Source organism: Sminthopsis crassicaudata, chromosome 4 (assembly GCF_048593235.1).
Source record: "Sminthopsis crassicaudata isolate SCR6 chromosome 4, ASM4859323v1, whole genome shotgun sequence".
Taxonomy (NCBI): Eukaryota; Metazoa; Chordata; class Mammalia; order Dasyuromorphia; family Dasyuridae; genus Sminthopsis; species Sminthopsis crassicaudata.
Window position 1 is genome coordinate 97,241,928 of NC_133620.1, and position 20,155 is coordinate 97,262,082.

The 20,155-nt window shown below is 42.5% G+C and overlaps 1 protein-coding gene across 1 annotated transcript; it reads left to right on the plus strand.

Moving 5' to 3' along the window:
• Positions 1 to 842: 842 nt before the first annotated feature.
• Positions 843 to 19,884, plus strand: RNPEP (arginyl aminopeptidase). The gene is made up of 11 exons (XM_074308780.1): positions 843 to 1,415; positions 2,925 to 3,065; positions 3,341 to 3,489; positions 7,623 to 7,739; positions 8,282 to 8,517; positions 11,675 to 11,788; positions 12,849 to 12,961; positions 13,129 to 13,237; positions 14,419 to 14,643; positions 18,124 to 18,266; positions 19,393 to 19,884. The coding sequence occupies exons 1-11, from the start codon at positions 972 to 974 to the stop codon at positions 19,546 to 19,548; spliced, it is 1,947 nt and encodes a 648-aa protein (XP_074164881.1). The 5' UTR covers positions 843 to 971; the 3' UTR covers positions 19,549 to 19,884.
• Positions 19,885 to 20,155: the final 271 nt, after the last annotated feature.

Here is a 20,155-nt window from a genome sequence, read left to right on the forward strand (position 1 = left end):
CCACCTATTTTAGCCATCCTTATCTCAAAATCCGGCCCTTTGTGGAAGGATTCGGATGTACCATAACTAGGGAAAAGGCAGCATTTTGAAAATGCAAATCCTGAAGTGTCCAAAGGCTTTCAGATAAAGCCAAAAGGGACCATGACAAAAAAGAATAGGAAACCCTAGTCTAGAAAGGAGGAATGGTCAGTTTAAGGTCAAGAGGGTTACCAACTGAGAAGAGGCCATTCCATCTGGCAACGAAGCCATCACTGATGTAACTTCAGACGGGTTCTTTGGGAGGCTGAAGTAGGCAGCTGCTGGAGAAGTGAGATCGGTGTGGGACAAGTTTTTCTAGGACTCTGGCTGTAAGAGGAAAAAAGCAGTATGCCAGCAAGGGAAGGCGTCGAAGGGCCGGCTGGTTGATGTAGGATGCCCGGGTGGAATATTTATAAGGAGCCAGTGAATAAGGAGAGAGACTGAAAATTAAAGAGAGAAATGGGATGACCAAAGGGTAATCTGCCGGGAAGACAAAGGGGCAAGGAGGCTGGCTCTGGCAAGAAGTCCACCTCATCCTTAGCATCTGAAGCCAAAGGGACCGGGTGATTTTGAAGGGACTTGTAGAGCTGGAGAGAAGCCTCACTTTTTTAGGGAAGTATGTGGAAATCCCAGCGAGGCTTGGGATGAGGATACAAAGGGCGACAAAGACAGACCGCCCCTGCAAAGGAGAAAGATTTCCGGGCGTGGGAATGACAGGGAGTCAGGCAGGGGGCGTGGCCTCAGAGCTGCAATCACGCCGGTCGGAGGCGGGGCCTGAGCTCCGAGGGGACGAGGCTGCGGCGGCTCCGGCGGGAGGCGTGACTCGGCAGCCGGCGAGCCTCGAGGGGCGTGGCTTGGTTGGCAGTCCCGCCCCCGGCGTCCTCGCGGCGGTGGCGACGGCCGCTGGTGAGGTGGGCAGTCGGTTGGAGGCAGCCGGTGTGTCGGTTGGAGCGATGGCGTGCAGCGGGCCTGTGACGGGCTGCGCGGCGCGGCGGCCCCTGCACTCGGCCCGGGCCCCGGACGTCGCCTCGGCCTCCAACTTCCGCGCCTTCGAACTGCTGCACCTGCATCTGACACTGCGTGTGGAGTTCGGGCCGCCGGGCCCGGGCCCCGGCTGCCGCGGCCTCAGCGGCACGGCGGCGCTGGAACTGCGCTTCCTGGGGCCCGAGGGCGCTTCCGAGCTGCACCTGGACTCGCACCCCTGCCTCGAGGTGACAGCGGCGGCCCTGCGGCGGGAGCGGCCCGGCTCCGGGGAGCCGTCCGAGGAGCCCGTGCCCTTCCACACGCGCCCCTTTGCCCACTACGGGCAGGCTCTGAGCGTGGCCTTCCCGCAGCCCTGCCGTCCCGGGGAGCGCTTCCAGCTGCTGCTCACCTACCGCGTGGGCGAGGGGCCCGGGGTGAGTGCGGCGGGGCTCTGGTCCTCCTCTCCTTAACCTCTGTGTACTTCCTGCCGGCGGCCGCCACGCCCTCCCCTCCCCGGACCCCGCGGCCTCCTCCGGTAGTCCCTCTCCTAACTGCCGCGGCGCGTCCTGTTCTTAGTTTGGAATAGATCTGCGGCATGCCGCCCCCCGCCCCGTCAGATTAGAAGCCTCTTGCGGGCTGGGGCTGTGTTTGCCCCTTAGCGCCGCTGTGCTCGGCGAGCGGCAGAGCCTCCTTGGTTCATAGGCTGGGCATGGTCGCCTACTCGGCGCTGGGAAGAGCGAGCCGTCATCCGCCCGACGGGCCCGGAGCCCCCGAACCCCGGGCCGACGGCTGGCTGCCGGCGGCCTTCCCAGCGGTGCGCGCCCCGGGAGCCCCTCGGGCCACCCCACGGCCGCTGTCCGGGTTGTGCGGAACCTTCCACCGGCCCAAGTCCGCCTGAATACCTTGTTTTTCAGCTCGCCTATTGAGATGCTTTTGTCTGTTTTTGATCCTTCCCAAACTTTAGAATTGACTCAGAGGCAGATAATCGCGCTCATAATTGGGATTAATTGAGCTTTGTGCAGGATCTTGGTGGGAAAAAAAGTACTAGCACTTATCCAAAACATGACGGTATCAGAAAAGGGAGACTGGTAAGGCCAGGAAAATCATACTAAAGCGCTTATTAAACCGTCAGTGATTGGCGATTCCGAACTGCTTTCCACAGCTGCTCCTGCCATCCTTGCTGATGTGGTTGGGGTGAGATGAAGCCCGAGGATTGCTTTGATTTATAGATATATATTTTAGTGACTGGGAACATCCCTTGGCTTTCCATTGTTTGTAGTTCTTTTGAGAACCGTTTGTTCGGCTTCACCACTTCTCTATTGAAGAATGGCTATTGGCCACAGATCTGTGTTTGTGTCTATTAATTTCATATTTGGGAAACCGTTAGTAAATCAACTTGCTATGAAGACCTTTTCCCCCCAATTCAGTCACCTTCCTTATCCTAGGTTCAATAATTATGTCTGCAGAAGCTTTTCGGTTTCATATAGTTAAAATGATTTTATTTTCTCTAATTCTGTGCCATACTGGGAGTAGTAGATGAACCGTTTCTCTTGTTTTTTATAGTATGATTTTTAATATTAATGTCACATGTTCATTTTAAGTGTATTGTGAAACATGAGGGAAGACGTTCGGTGTAAACCAGATTACTTTCCAGTTTTCCCAGCAGTTTTTATCAAACAGGAAGTTGCTTCTTTAGAACCTTATAGTTTCTGGTTTATTGAAACTGTACTGTCCAGTTCCATTGTTTCTCATGCTTCCGTTTCTAGTCTGTTCCATTGATTTACTTGGGAGGGGTGTTCTGTCACACCAGTTGGCCTTGAAGTCTTGACAATCATGGCCACAGATTCCTTTTCTCTAGCATTCTTCTCCTCGGCCCGCACGGCAGAGTGCTCCTGTTAGAGCCACAGGGGCACCGGCCTCCTGAAATGTGTGTGTTCTCCCAGGTGTGCTGGCTGACCCCGGAGCAGACGGCAGGGAAGAAGAAGCCCTTTGTCTACACCCAGGGTCAGGCCGTCCTCAACAGAGCCTTTTTCCCCTGCTTTGACACCCCTGCAGTGAAAAGCAAATATTCTGCCCTCATTGAGGTAAGAAATGTCTGTTCTCTGGTTTGGAATAATGTGATTTCAGAGAATGTTACTACATTTAAACGGGTAGCTCTAATATTGAATGCTTAATGTACCTTTGTCCTATAGGAGCGCTTAGTATTATTGTTGCTTGTATGTGTATACATCTTTCTAACAAAAAGGCATGTGACCCTCTAAATTTCAGAAATTTAGTCCCAAAATCTCACCTTATTCTGGGTTGATTTCCAAATTGTGACTTTTCCGTAGTTAAAACCCAACCTTTATTCTTTTGCCAGGTACCAGATGGCTTTACAGCAGTGATGAGTGCTACCACATGGGAAAAACGAGGCCCTAATCAGTTCTTCTTCCAAATGTGTCAGCCTATCCCCTCTTACCTGGTAGCTTTGGCTGTTGGAGATCTGGTGTCGGCTGAAGTTGGACCCAGGTAGGTTACTGAGACTGTCCAGGCAGTCTCTGACTCAGAGAGGTAAATAAGTTCTTATATCACTGGTAGACCCCACTGGAGTAGTTCTTGGGAACAATATGGGATCTTCCTCTTTCTAGAAGGAAAACCAGTAGAACTGTGTTCCTTCTAGTACTTTCCCTCTAGCCCTATTAATATTTGGATTTGAGAATATGCTGCCCATGCTATAAAGTAGGAAAGTGGGTGTTATATCTCTTTCAGAAGTTTCATGTATCAATTTGGCTCATTAAATCCTTTGCCCTCTGAATTCCCCTGCCTCGCAATATGACCATATGTGTCTCAAAGTTTTCGTAATACTATTTTAATTGTTTTTTGCATCCTTGTTGCTTCCAATGGGTGAGGTAGACATCTTTCAAAATTGAGCTACTTTGATTCTGGGTAGTTTAGGAGAAAATGACTGCCATTTGAGCAATGAATTTTGCTTTTTGGAGAGAGGTAAGAGAAAGTTAAGGCTTTCTTTGTACTTCCTGCAAAGAAAAAAACATTGTGCATGGACCCAAACCCTCAATACGAAGGGCTCTCTATATGGTCGGTTTGATTTGGTATTCAAATAAAATTTGAAAAGTTTTTTTGAGAATTTATTAAAGCCAAGAGTTCAGATTTTTCTAGTAACATTTTTTTCCCCATTTCTCCTCTTACTGGAAAGGAGCAAAAGTTGGGTGTAGCATGATAGTCTTCCTGGCTGTAATTCTTTCTTTTATCTTGGGCCATGGCTTTTAGCTTCTAGGAGGATTTTCTTGGGTAGGCTTGGTATTCATTATTAACCTTAAATCTCATTCTGATAAAGTGTTGCATAAATCTCAGTTCCAAGGATGTAATGTGGAATGATAAATAATGACTTCATTTTACTCAGCTCCTAATAAACCAGTTCACAATCAGAGCCATTCAGTATAGGAAAATAGCTTGTCCCACCCATTCAAAGGCCAGTAGTTGGGAAACCTGTAATCCAAGAATGAGGAGGTGTGTGTCATTTCAGAGAATCCACTCTTAAGTTGTTTGGAAGGACCTGGTATGGGAAATCCCCTTTTCTCCTCCCCCACCATATACCAGAAACATCTCTGATTCATTACATGCTTGATTATAATTGATTTTATGTGTGTAATAAATGACAACACTAGAATCCATTATAGAATCCAGTTTAACTAGTGGTGATAGCCTAGCTTTTCCCAAATGGATGTGGGGAATTTTCTTCTTACTAGGCTAGATACTTTGGTTTCATGGTCACAGATATATCCTAAGATTCTGGTTGAATATGCCTTTTACTCAAAAAGAAAAGAAGCCTCTGGCAGAGTAGAACATTGTGAGAAATTAATAGTGATTAGATAATCAATTTGACTAGCTTATCCCGATTTTTTGAAACCTTTTATTGATGTACAAATGTCCTAGGAACACTTCAATTCAGCAAGCAAAAATGTGCATATTTTAAGGATTTTCGTTTTCTTTTTCTTTGAATGGATATTATTAAGTAAGGACAGACAGTAGAGATGGTCAGAAAAGAAAAGAAAGAAAAAAGAGAAATCATTGAAGCATTTTTTTTAATACACTGAAGAGAACTGAAGGAGGACCAAAAGAAATCAAGTTATGTATTGGATTTATTATATACTTTTAAAAAGAAAAGCAAGCTTCACATAATGGTGATTTGTAATTTCATCTATAATTCCATTTTCCCATTTGTAGAAAAGTTTATATAAGTGCTCATTTTGGTTGATATTTAAGATCAGAAATTTTTTTTAACTACATGTATTAAAAAAATCGACAAGAAGTTTATTGAATATTACTTAGTTGTGTCCTGTGATATGGATAGGCTACAACTTCCTATCATCACTGAGGAACCTCAAAGAAAAGGAATAAAAGATGTTTCTAAGACATTTTATGATAGGAAGAGATGGTTTGGTCATATGACAAGGTGGTTGGGTTTCTAAAATGCTCCTCTATATTCTTGAAATGTTAAGAGGAAGAAAGGAAGCTCCCCTACCTTCCCCAAGCATATTAGGTGGACTCCCTATGTTGAACTTTTGGCAGGTTGTGGCCAAGGGTCCAGATGAAAAGATAATCTGCATTGTTAGAAGAGATTCTAATACTGAGTGAAATGAGCAGAACCACAAGAACATGCTGCATTGTAATAACACTGCAATAATTAACTATGATAGACTTTAGCTCTTCTCAGCAATACAAAGATCCAAGACAATTCTTAAGGATTCATGATGAAAAATGCTATCCACATGCAGAGAAGTAATTCTGAAATCTGAATGTACATTGATGTTTTTTGTTTGTTTTGTTTCTTCTTTTACAACATGACAAATGTGGAAATATGTTTAACATGATTGCACATTTATGACCCATCAGATTGCTTGCTGTCTTAGAGAGAAGAGGAAGAGAGATAAATTTGAAACTCAAAGTCTTATAAAAGTGAATATTGAAAGCTTTAAAAAGAAAGGGGGAGGGATTCAGAAATTGAAATCTAAGAACCATTTGGGTATACTGTCTTTGCAAAAGAACATATATGGTCCTGACAGTAAAGTATAAATGCCCAAATAACTGCTTTTTTTTTTTTTTTTTTTCCCCTAAGGCAGTTGGAGTTAAGTGACTTGCCCAGGGTCACACAGCTAGGAAGTGTTAAGTGTCTGAGGCCAGATTTGAACTCGGGTCCTCCTGATTTCAGGGCTGGTGCTCTATCCACTGCGCCACCTAGCTGCCCCTCTCCCCATTTTTAAGAGGTACTTATTCTTTAATGAATCTAAACACTGGTTTTATTAGGTTCAAAGTCCTAGAGACAAGAAAATATATGACAGCACAATTTCATGCCTTTCCTTTGATGCAAAAAGTTTTGTCCTTTACCTAGGAAGTGCCTTGTTCAGTCTCTGATTCTTTCAGACCTTCAAATAGATGCAGACAAACTGAAGTGTAGTAGGGTTACTTTGTGCAACATATGTAAACTAAGCAGGTAATTTGGTAGTCCACATATTATTTCTATTGGTTAACTATTGGTCTGCAATTTGAAACCTTGAATTTATTTCCTAAAGCATTAACCTGTCTTGGGGAAAAAGTGCCTTGGAATCCTCAAATCCTGAAGCCAGATTTTTTCAGGGCAATATTTAAAAATTAGCTGATGGTGGACCAAGATTCTCTCTTTCTTATTGTTATTTTTTAAAATTTTGTTAAAGTATTTTATTTACGAACATTTTTCAACATTGACCCTTGCAAAACTTTCTGTTCCAAATTTTCCCCTCCTCCCAACCCTCTTCCCCTAGATGGAAGGTCATTCAGTACATGTTAAATATGTAAAAATATATGTTAAATCCAATATATGCATACATAGTTATACAGTTATCTTGTGCACAAAAAAAAAAAAAAAAAAAAAAAAAGGATCAAGAAGGAAAAAAAAAACCTGAGAAAGAAAACAAAATGCAAGCAAACATCAACAGAAAGAGTAAAAATTCTATGTTGTGGTCCACACTCAGTTCCCGCTATCCTTTCTCTGAGTGTATATGGCTCTCTTCACTGAACAATTAGAACTGGTTTGAATCATCACATTGTTGAAGAGGTCCACATACATCAGAATTGATGATCATATAATCTTGTTGCTGTGTATAGTGATCTTCTGGTTCTGCTTATTTCATTTAACATCAGTTCGTGTAAGTCTGAGATTCTCTTTCTTGCTACCACTATAGGGTTTGGAGAGGAACAAATGGGGTGGTTTTGTGACTGTTGTTCCCTAATCCTGCTTACTCCCTAGTTTTTCTTCTGTCCTTGCCCTTCCCCATTTCTTACCCTTTTTTGATCCAGAATTGCCACCTTGGTGGCATAGCCACTGTATGCATCATACACCTGTCCTAAAGTCATGGCTCTTCTGATTTGGGCCCTGTGGGTTTGGGACCTAGCTGCATTTTGAGTCTGATTTGTACTTTGGTGGTGTACTTGGTCGTGCTCTGCTGGCTTCTCTGCCACCTAGATACCGGTAATGGCTCCAGCCCATGCTGATAGCTCCTTCCCCCTCTTGCTGTCACTGATGAGACCCTATAGCATATTCGTCTCTTAAGGGCTTTTGGAGGAGGTTGCCTTGACAGCTGGTTTGTCTGTTCTTCTCTTATTAGGAGTCGCGTGTGGGCTGAGCCCTGCTTGATTGAAGCTGCCAAGGATGAGTACAATGGTGTGATAGAAGAATTTCTGGCAACTGGAGAAAAACTGTTTGGACCCTATGTTTGGGGAAGGTGCAGTGTCACATTGGCTCTAACATCTTTGTTTCAAGCTGAGTGTCTCGTTACCCTTTTTACCCATATTCCTGATAAACATTTTTGTGGCTTCTTTTTGTTCCCTCCTTCATCATGACCTCCCCTCAGGTTTATCTCTTCTATCCTCCCTGTCTGAAGAAAATGCTGTAGTCAACCCAAAATCCATTTTTTCCTCTGGTAGCTTCAGAATCCAACCTCTATTAATTAGAGGGTTCATTGATTTGACTTTAAAAACCCTATGTCTGCCTGCCTTTGAAGCTAGAAGGGAGCCGCAGAACCAGTTTCCCTTCTGAGGTAAATGGAAGATCCAGCAAAGAAAAAGGGTGGGAGGACTCCGTACCCAGGAGACCTCCAGCATTCTGTCCTCAGTCCCACTTCTGGGCTCATTAGATCACATGCTATATATTAAAGCGCTCCTTTATGTCGTCTTGAAGCATGTGACACGTTTTTCTCATTAAAAAAATTCAGCTTGTTGTAGGGGGAGCCAAGGCCTCTTTGTAACCTCTCTCTTCTTTTTACAGATATGACTTGCTCTTCATGCCACCCTCTTTTCCCTTTGGGGGCATGGAGAACCCCTGCCTGACTTTCGTTACTCCCTGTCTGTTGGCTGGGGACCGGTCCCTGGCAGACGTTATCATCCATGAGATTTCTCACAGCTGGTTTGGAAATCTGGTCACCAACGCCAACTGGGGCGAATTCTGGCTGAATGAGGGTTTCACTATGTATGCTCAAAGGAGAATCTCCACCATCCTCTTTGGTGAGCCAGCCTCCCGGTGCCATGTTTGTTCAGCCTTTGAGGCCAGCAAAAGCAAGGGTGATCTTGGTTCTACCTACAGACACTTAGTAAAAGCTTACTGTATGCAAGACATTGGGCTAGGGAAATGCAAAGAGGAAATAAAGATGCCACTTCCTCTTTAAGAAATTTATAATCTATTTGTGGACAAAGGGCATCACATACACACAGCTATGTAAAATACAGTGTAGAAAGTGATAGGAATGTGATGCTTCTGGAAAATTTGAGAGAGAAATTTTATTAAACCTGGGGAAATTAAGGAAGGAAAAGGAGGTATCAGACCTGGGTCAGAGAAGAATTTTTCCTGCTCAGTAACAGTCTTCTCCATGGGACCTCATAGCAATTTATTTTGTACATTTCTAACTCAAAATTATCTCAGTATTGCAATGTTGTCCCTCTCCAACACTATAAGCCTTATAAGGGTAAGGAACTATGTCTTAGCTAAGCCCCTGACTTTCAGTAAGTGCTTACTAAGTGCCAGGTACCGTACAAAGCACTGGAGATACAAAGTGAGCAGAACCAGGATCAGGAGTTAGGGTGTAAAGACAGCATGAGAGACACTTTTTAAGGTGACTTCATATAAATGTCAAATGTATACTAATACCTTCTAGAAATACCCAAAATGAAACAGTCTCTTCTCATAAGGAGCATACATTCTAATGGGGAAAATAACAAGGGTGTGTAAAAACAGCATAGATTTAAAGGTACTCAATATAAACATTTATTTTGTATTTGTTAGCTCAGCATAGGGCCATTGCTATTTTATAAGTATAATTATGTGTGTTAGCAGTTAACTAAAGACTCAAAGCTGTAAACTTTGACACAATTTTCAAACATTATTTCTCAGTCACTTAATATGTTTTTACAGTGTGCCAAAGTGTTGTACAGAATGCCAGGGACACTAAAGTTAAAAAAAAAAAAAAAAAAAAAAAACAGTCTCAGTGCTTAAGGAGCTTACATTCTAGGAGTAAATAAGAGATTTATGGAGTAGGTAGTAGATCCCCTTAATGGTGAGGGCATTAGCAGTTTGGGCTGCAGGGACTCAAAATGGTGCCTTCTGAGTAGTCTTGAAGTAGTCAGGGATTTCTGCAAAACAGAGTAGATGAAACAAAGCATCGGAATACAAAGGACTGGTACAAACTCTTACAGAATGGCAAGTAGGCCAGTGTGGCTGCACTAGGGCATGAAGGCAAGGATAGGAAGACCAAGCATATGGGGAGGAGTTGGGTTGTGTAGGCTTTTCAATGCCCAACGGGAATTTGATGCTGAGTAATAGAGAGACATTGAATTTTACTAAGCCAGTGATCATGGGGTGGGTCAGCTCTGGGTAGGGAGTGGATTAGAATTATTAGAGACCTGAGACAAGATGACCAATTGTCATAAGAATGCAGTGATAAGGCACTGAGGTTGAATGGTGAGTCAATGAACTGAAGAAGAGTTAGATTTGCTCACGATGGACACTACTAGGGCTGGATAGATAAAGCTGACAATTACCTGTATTGTGATGCTTCTTGAGTCTGTTGGATTGGGAGAGAATGTAGAGAGAGGTGAGTCACTGCAGAGTTTTGGGGGACACTGCAGTAAATGGGCATGATTGGGGTGAAATATCAAAGGATACAGAGAAGTAGCCGAAGGAAAGAGAGTGACTTAGTGCAGCACTACTGGTTGGGGGTGAAGGGGGATGGTACAAGCTGCAGAGTGGTCAAGGGAGATGAGAACAGAAGACACCATTAGATTTGGTCATTGAGAAATCATTGGCAACTTTTAAAGGGTGAAGGAGACATGTTTGTAGGCAACAAAGAAGGAACTGGTGGATAGGGAAACCCTGAAGCTTAAAAGGGGGGGGGATGGCAGTGAGGGCGGTCAATTGGAGAAGAAAGGTGGAGGTAAGGGGCCTGTAGAATGGTTGGTCTTGGCAAAGAGAAGAACCACATCATCAGCAGGAACCGAGATGAAAGTTGGAGAGTGGGGGGGGGGGGCTGGTGTCAGAAGAGCCAGAGGTGCAAAGTGGGCCCCTCAGCTCAGGATGAGGAAAGAGGTGGCTGTGAGGGATGAAGAGAGATGGAAAGTTTGGAAAAGCTCCTGTGGTGAGTGAAACAGAAATTGCTTTGCAGTTGTGAGATTAAGTAGCATAAACTTGTCCTGGATCCCATCAGCATTTTTTACTTCATGACTTCCTCCAGCTCTATCATCAATACTAGCAAAGGAGATGAATAATGGGAGGAATCCCAGATTGGAATTGGGCAAGCTGTAATTAGAGATAGACCAAAGCGTTGAGGGATTTGAAGGTAGAGGAAGTATTGGGCCAACATTAGTTCCACAGAGTTTGCTATTGAGAAGGGAAGAAAGTGTAACCAGACTTTTACTCCCATTAATCCAGATTCTTTCAGACTCTGATAGCTGGAGGAGAGTCAATGCAACTCTTCTGAATGAGATCTTGTCTGGGCTGCTGACAGAGTATAAAGTAATTTGTAAGATTTGGTACTTGAATTCCAGGACTCCCTATCAGAGATTCTCAGAATTGGAAGGGCCCTTAAAGTTCAACTGAGACCTGGAAATGAATCTCAATAAAACTAATGAGTGATCAGCAACTTGACCTAAAGCATCTGAAGCTCTTCTTCCTCCAGAAGCTATAATTACGTGCTCGTCTTCAGGGGAACATTGGAGGCCTAAATGAACCAGGGATCCCCTGAACCTGTGTTCCTTGGACTCCTTGGGCCACATACCCAAGCATGTGTAGAGCCAGCTAATTTCATGATGGGTCATAGACAGCATTTGTGAAGCCTGAAGGAAGAATCACAGATGCTTAGGGAGAAATTCAGAGCAGTGAATCCTCTTGGTGTCTAAAATAAACAAATGAAAATCCCTTAAGTTCCTACCTCTGAACATAGTTTTGTTTAGAGGAAAATCTGAGTTTGGGGTCAGTTGTGACCAAACCTCAGATTCCTTGGAAGCATGAAGACCCAGTGGAGTCTGAGGCCTGTCAGCCAGGCAGAGGGCCATTCTGGTCTATAGCCCCTGCCAGGTGGGTGCTGTACCCCTGAGCACTATAGGGTCTCCTTCAGCACAGAGGCATTTCCTCTGAGCAACCTGACATGTTGGCATCTTTCTTTTTCTCCAGGTGCTGCTTATACATGCCTGGAAGCTGCCACTGGGAGGGCGCTCCTTCGGCAGCACATGGACATCACTGGAGAGGACCACCCACTGAACAAACTCCGAGTAAAGATTGAGCCAGGTCAGAGAGAAGGCACCTCTGGGTAATCCCTCGGGGACCTGGGTTTTGTAATGGCTGGGGGCCTACCTACTTTTTGGGGAAAGGACTGTTCTTGAGCCATTTCATCAGGATGAATGGATGAAGTTAAAAGCATTTATTAAGCACTTAGCGTATGCTGAGCTCTTTACAAGTCCTGTGGATATAAAAACAAAAATCAAAAAAAAAGGGGGGGTGGCCAGAGAGGAGCACTCTAAATTTTGGGAAATTTTAGACAAGTATGAGTAGGCCAGGAACAATGGCAGAGTTGATTTGAACATGGTTTAGAAGTGGAGTGAGGATGGGTCTAGAGAGTTAGAAATGAAGTGAAGCCTACCTGAAGTAGGGCCAGGAGAAGAGTCGAAACCAGGACAGATAAAACATGGTTCTGACTTGCTCTGAAGATCAACAAGAAGCAACTTCTATAAGTTTGGTATAATGCTATTTAAAATTAGGAAATGAATACTTTTTGCTGTAGTCAAAATCTTTTTTTTTTTTTTTGGTCATGTTTGTCTGTGGAGTTGCATGAAATCTCATCATAGCCAAGAGCAGATTAAAAGATATGATTTGACCCAAATCCCAGAGAATTGATAATGTGTCCTTAGCCACTTTCCAAATTTTTTCATCTCTAGTAAATAATTTTATTAGGGATAAGAGCACCTACAGTTTCTGTGGAAGGTATGTTGGTTTGTGCCTGTTGGTTAGAATTTCCTGTGGTTAATGGTCCTATAAGGACTCCTTTGTAAAAACAAAGTCCTGAAACCTTTTTTGTGATGTAACTCTCTTCTCAGAATAAATACAGAAAATTATTAAAAAATTATTTTGAAATTAAATTAGCAGAATGGGTTTAAGTTCATGGATACAAGGTTAAGAGCACTTCTTTAAATGAATTGCCATGGGCGGAATAAATAGCCTGGGGGAATTTCTTGATCATTTTCTGTAGGACAAACTATATTTTAATCTGCCTGGTTTGGAAAATATAGAATAGGATTGAGGGGTTATGGTGATGAATAATTCAGCCGTTGGGTACTCTCTCTTCTACCAGGTGTTGATCCTGATGATACCTACAATGAAACCCCTTATGAGAAAGGATTCTGCTTTGTCTCCTACCTGGCCCACCTGGTAGGAGACCAGGACAAGTTTGACAATTTCCTTAAGGTATAGTTAACCCCTGATGGAGAAGAAAAAAGAAGAGGAACATGTAGATGGGGCAGTTTGAATAAAGGAGGAGTTAGTGGCAAAATGTTCAAGGTGGGCACATACCTGATGATCACTCCTAGGGGGATCCAGTGATCCTAATTGACCAAACATTTCCCTTGTTACAGGCCTATGTCAATGAATTTAAATTCCAAAGCATCTTGGCTGATGATTTTCTAGAATTCTACTTGGAATATTTCCCTGAATTGAAAAAGAAGAGAGTAGATTCCATACCAGGTAAGGCTGTTGCCCACAGATCCCTGGGAAACTAGGACAGGGAAAGAGAATTATTGAGTGTTTTCATTTGGAAAAACCAGGAAAAAGCAAATGAGTAAAAGTTACCTTTTAAGTGGCACTTCAGCAAATAAAACTTCAGGGCTTTAGTTGGGCTCTAATGGCCTCCCTTGATTTCATTTTGGGCCGTGATGCATGGTTCGTTCCTGTCTTTAGTTTGTTGCTTTCCTTTCCAGCCCTTGGGCATATGTGAACAGGACCTTGACTCTGATGCTCATGCTAAAACTTAAGTAACTGTTTCCCTGACAATAGTTTGGAACCTTGAAGTTGAAAGGAAATTAACTCTCATAAAACAGCTTCTGTGCAAAAGGACATACAAGTGTCTACAATGGCTCACCTGGAAATTGTTTCAACCTTAAGGTGCCATAATGATTGAGATTCCTGGTCCTTAAAAATATATCCCCATCCTCCTCACTCTGGTGGGACTTTAATGAACTGGGATTGTGCAGTGGGAAAGCGATCTCCATCTTTCTGGCCACCACTTTTGTAAGATCCCACAGCAGCTAGTCAGGTATGAGACCCCACATTTCAGGATGCTGAGACTGTATAGGAGCCAGAGGGACCATGATCACTTAGCTGCTGGGAAATGGCCTTAAATGCTCCTCTAAAGCAAAATCCTCTGGCTGCAGAGGGTGTTGTAGAGGGCCAGAACTTTGGAGAAATATACTTGAAGCAAGGATCCTTACAACAAAGTATTAACTCAGTGGAATTGATGAGATGGTGGTCCTCTAGTTCACACATACTTATTGTGCTGTAATAATGTAATCATACCAAGGTTATTTAAGGGCTAAGAGGACTAGAAATAAGACATTACATTTTTGACCATCCTCCTGGTGGCTCTTTGCCTCCTGTACTAAGGTCAAGGCTATTCCCAAGTCCTCCAAAGAGCTAGTACTACATATTGTAAGGTCTGATCCAAGGCCGCATGAAAGCACAGGGGTGATAGGCAGTTGGCATGTAGTTGATGAAGTGAGAGTTTGGGATAGACTCAAGCTTGAAATCAGGGTTTGGAGAGTACAGGGCGTGGCTAGGGGAAGCTTGCTCTTAGGCATAACGGGGATTGGAGCTTTGACGAGAATGACTGAGACCCTTGCCAATACTTTCCTCTTACTCCTACCATACAGGCTTTGAATTTGATAGATGGTTGAACACACCAGGATGGCCCCCTTATCTACCTGACCTTTCTCCTGGTGACTCACTCATGAAGCCTGCTGAAGAACTGGCCCAGCTTTGGACTGCTGAGAATCTAGACATAGGAGCTGTTGCTGTTGTGGATATCTCTACCTGGAAGACCTACCAGCTAGTTTACTTCCTAGATAAGATCCTGCAGAAATCCCCTCTACCTCCTGGTAAGTCCAGGAAAAACAGGCTGTTTAGTCACCACAGTGATCCCCCATAGTTCAGAATTCTGTGCTTTCTAATGCAGAGGAGACTAGAGAAAGGAAATATGATCAATTTATGACACTTGGAAAGCAGACACAAGTACTTACAATAAAACAAAATCATAAAACATGAGCATTATGCGAATATATAAATACTAAGGTTGAGTGCAAGTGTATAAAACAAAGATTGTATAGAAATGGGTTGCTTTTAGTTTTGAAAACAATTTGAAATAGTGTGATATAAAATATGAGATCATGAGTGAAACTTTTTTTGGCAAAGAATTTGACAGATGGGGAGAGTTGAGTGACCCTAGGCAAGTCACTTAACCCCAATTGCCTGGGTGGGGAGGGAATAGAGGTCAGACTAAATGATTTGGGTCTGACCAATTGCCAGAGTTAATAGATGTTCTTTGCCAAAAGGGATCATGGCCATCTGAAATTCTGAGCAGATCTGTCAGATTCTGAGCTTAAAAGCTCCAGTGGTACAAGACCTGTAATTGAAGTTTTAGAGGTTAGGGACTACAAATTTGTTCCGTGTACAGAGTGTTTTATGAGTATGCCTCATTCTCTTATCTTGGAAAGAGGCTGCAGCATGGGGACCAGAGTATATACTGCACCACATGCCTAGACAAATAGCTCCTTTATGACCAACCTTGGAAGCTGATGCTGATGCCCCTACACTAATACCAGGATTAGTCATTAAGGGACTCTAAGATCAGGGTTCTCAATCAACTGGTGATTTTTTTTTCTACAAGTTCCTGCTCCCCTTTTCCATGTTTCTCAAAGTTGCTGCTGGTTTTGGTTCTTTATTCTTCCAATTTCTCCCTGTGTTTTCATACTCTTATCAACCTTAACTCTATCCCTCCACAGTCAACATCCTCCTCTACCTTCCTGTTTGATTGTGTCCCATAGAGTCCGCAATGTTAACAAACTTCCCTTCATTCTAGGATTCTTCTCAATTTCTATGTCACCTTTGTCTATCTCCTTAATTATTCTCAGAATACTCTTTTTCACATGCCTAACACATTGTTCCAGAGACTTCTTGTCTTGAGATTCATTCTTGGGTAGATTTTTCTTTCTAGTCCCATAGGGCAGGCTCCTTCATTTCTCAGAGCTTAGTACCTAGTTGTCACAGTGTTCTCAACCCCAAACCCTTGCTTTACTAGAAACTCAATATATGTTAGTATTCCTTTGAATACTCTTAAATTTCGCAGGATATCAGTTTCCTCAGTTTTCATGCCCTATATCTTCAGTTCATAGGGATTGGATACATCTTAACTATTCCTATTGTTTATTTTACCATTACTGTTATCTCTATGACTTTGGACTTTGAGATTCCTTTCTTTCATTCTAATTTCCTGTTCCATCTCTTACTCTGGCCTCATTCTTTTTAAATCTTGTGTTTACTCTCACCATGTCTTCTATTCCCCATACCTTTCCTTGTTCTCCCAGCATATCATCCCTGCTCTAACCTCATTCCCTTCACATTCTTAACGATCCATTAACCTCTTTCCTTGAATACTTTCTGCCTTTTGTCTTGTCATTGATCATACATAATCATATAATCAGCCCTGATCATCCCCCACCATCCAGTTTTCATATTCCTTGAATGTGAGTGAATCCATCAGAAATGTGTAACTAGGTCCACTAGAGATTGTTTTCACCAAATCTCAAGTGGGTTCTCACTATTGCCCTAGTAACCCTTTTATTCTCTTGATTGGTTCTCTGTTATTTGACTGACAGTGGGTGTTCCAAATCCCTTTGTACCTATTTTCTCTCATTGGAAAATATCACCTTCTTTTAAAATAGTGGCCATCTGCCATGAGTTCCTTTATTTCCCCTATTCCTATATCTAAGTCTCATCTCCTTTGTTGTAGTCTTTGGCAAAGAGATTTAACCCTTATACTTTGAAACTTTGGTTTGCCCCCTTAATCATTCACTCTCATTTTTGATCTCTACTTTGTCATTTAGTTCCTTCTTATTATCTACAAGCAAGCATGCAGAAGTTTTCCCTGTCCTTAAAAAAAACTTAATCCTGCCTCCCCTCAAGCTATTATCCTATTCTTCTTCCTATTTTTACAACCAAATTCCTTGGGAAAGTCCTCTTGTCCCCTTTTCTTCTTCTCCCACTTCCTTCTCTGGATTTAACAATAATGGTATCTGACCTTACCACTTGACTAAAACTTTTCTCTCCAAGCTTACCAGTGATTTCTTAACTACGAAAGCTAATAGCTTTTTCTCAATACTCTTTCTACTTGATCTTTTGACATAGTAGACCACCAGCTCCTCTTGTTAGTGAATTTATAAGATCATATGGATTTAACAGTTGGGTCGCTACAAATCACTGTTGTCTCTAGGATAAAATACCAACTTTTCACCAAAGTTTTTAGGTCTTCCACAGTCTGACTCCATCTTTCTTCTCAGATTCATTTGCACATGATTCCCCTTCATGCAGTCCATATGCCCATCTTCCCCATGTGCCATTACACAATCTTTCCTCCAAGAATGGATGAATGCAATAGAATGTACTAATTTCTTACTATGTACTATGTAAAGAACTTTGTGAAGGGGATTCAAATAGAAAAACATGATGGTCCCTGCTTTTAAGGGACTCACATTATATCAGAGAGAGAGAGTGGTTTTAGAGTCACGTCAGATGGAAAGACTTATGATTCTTCAGGTATAAAAAAGAAAGTAGAGAATAATACATCTTTATTGTCATTTCTGACAGCAAAATCATTTTTATTTCTCATGTTTAATATGTAATGGTATCAAGGATTCTGGTGGCAAGAATTCTTAGGTCTTTTGATAGTAGATACCAAAGAGATAAAAGGTTCAGTCTCCCCCTCTTCTTCCTCCCCCTTTCCATAACTACAAAGATCAAGCTGAGGTTGTAGGGTTCTTGGAAGCTTAAAGCCATGGACTTTTCATTATTGGTAGATAAGGAGAGATGGTCATCAAGGCTTTTTGACCTACTTGCCCCATGTCACTTCTTGTCTTTTCGGATCACTGCTTCTTAAAATCACTAGCTTCTGTTCATTTGTATGCTCAAAGTCTTTTTTAATCTCCAGTTATTAGTTCTCTTTGCTTCCTCAAATTTAACTTGTCTTTATTTGTGCAAATATTGTATACTCCCCATCCCCAATTGAATAGAAGATAAGCTTATTAAAGGCAGTGTCTTTTTCATTTTCACTTTTCTATCTCCACTTAGTGCTTTTCAATGAAATTGAATATGAAAGACAAAAAGAAAATATTGCTTTTGCTTAAGTGATACACATAATCAAATGGTGGCTGTGCTGATGACTCACTTGGTCTGTCTCTAAGTACTTTCTTAGAAGCTTTGAGATCAGTTCCAGAATATCTGGAAAAATTTTTTTGCAGTTTTTCAGAGCTAATATCTTATGCTCGAGTGACTTACAATTCTCACATCCCCTACCTTCTTTCTAGGGAATGTGAAACAAATGGGAGAGACATACCCCAAGATCTCAAATGCCCGAAATGCAGAGCTGCGCTTACGCTGGAGCCAAATCGTCATCAAAAATGACCACCAGGCAGATTTCAAGAAAGTACAGGATTTCCTGCAGAGTCAGGTGAGTTCCTAGGAGCTCCTCCTTACAGTGGCCTCTGTTTCTGTTGCCCAAACATATGTGAGGCAATCCTATAGTTTACCTTAAAGTGAAGGGTTAGTGCCTTATTGGTCTGAGGAAGACTAGGATGTAGTCTTCCTGTAAAAGATGATGTCCTAGAGGGCATGGCTAATTAACAGGATTTATTATTAGGTGATATTAGTTATTATTAAATAAAACTTAGGAAATTCCTGGAAGGAAAAGAAGGGAGATTATGGACTCCTATAGTTCCTTACAAATCAGTTGATAAGAGACTGGGGGGAGGGAAATGGTTAGGGCTTACTGAACTTTGACTGGGAAGGACAGATTATATATGGACTGCCTCTAGGGAAAAACCCAGAGAGAAGAGAGCTGAAAACCAAAAGATAACAGTTAAAATTATAGGTCTTCACTCCCTGGGGAAACACTGGTTGGAGATCACCTAAGACTAGGGACAAGATCATCCTATCTGGAAAACCACAGGGACTGAAAGCCCAGGGGCTCTTGACAGTAACAGTCTTCAGATTCCAGATGGAAGAAAAAAAATTTGTCAGAAGAGAGGAGTCTGATTCCCTCATTCATCCAACTGAGCCAGGGAGCTGTACATCTGTGTGGACCTAAAGGGAGGGAGGACTCACTGACTTTTTAAGTTTTCTTCAAAACAGAATTTTATTAAATTATGTATTGGTTACCCCCATATTTAGGACAGAGATATGCTTTGACTTGTAAATATTTTCCCACTTTGTTAAAACCAGACATTAAAGAGAACCAACTTTATTTCATGGAGTGTTCATATCTAATTACCAACTTAATAGATAACTTTCCAGAAATGGAGTTCTATTGTATCTGTGTCCTTCTTCCCTACCCCAATTTGTATCTTCTTACTAATGATCTAATGGGTTGGATTGAGCTCTGAAGAATGTTAGAATTAGAGTACTTGGCAACCAGTAAGTAGGCCAGATGACTGCCACTCTTGCTAATATTCTTATCTCCTGCATATTGTGCATGTGTCTCTTGGGACAGATCACAAGTCTGCAGCAGGAAGGTAGGGTTGAAAGGGTGAAAAGTTTATAGTATCTGACTACTTGAATCATGTTTTTGCTCACTACAGGGAAAACAGAAGTATACCCTTCCACTGTACCATGCCATGATGAGTGGCAGTGAGGCAGCCCGCCTCCTAGCCAAAGAGACCTTTTCTATCACCGCCCCCCAGCTCCACAGCAATGTTGTCAATTATGTCCGGCAGATCATGGAATCGAAGAGTTAAGAGCTCCAGGATGGGGTCCTTACTTCCTTTAGGTATTATGGACCTTGAGAAGAATGGTGTGTCCCCATTCTCCATTTTCCCGGCTGATGTCTTGTATTCCAGGACTCTGCTCTGCATGGGGACCTTCCCTGAAAGCTGAATTCTGGAACGGGGAGTCTTCCCACAGTTTTCAGTGGGTCATGGCATGAGTTGGGGGAGAAGGCATTTCTACTCTCCCTTGATCTGACATAGGAAGAAGAGAGGGTGTTGTGCTGACTCTTCAGGTGCTGTGCAAAGGGTTGGCAGCTTGACTATTTTTCAGGTTCAGTATTTTAAATAAAATTTTTAGATGAAAAATATGGAAGCTGCTGTTTGGCCAGTGGAAAGTGTGTGTGTTATTCCAAACTCAGTAGGGAGACAGAGAAACTCATACATGGATATGAAAAAGGATATGAGAAAGAAGTGAAACCTGCCAACAAAGTGCATGTGCATGAACACTTAGTGCACTGCTAAGGGCCTGCTGTTCACCAGGCATTGTGCTAAGTGCTTTATAAACATTTTTTCAAGGCTGTAGTTACCCATTTTATTCTTGAAGAAACTTAAGGAAAGCAGGTCATAAGACTTTCCC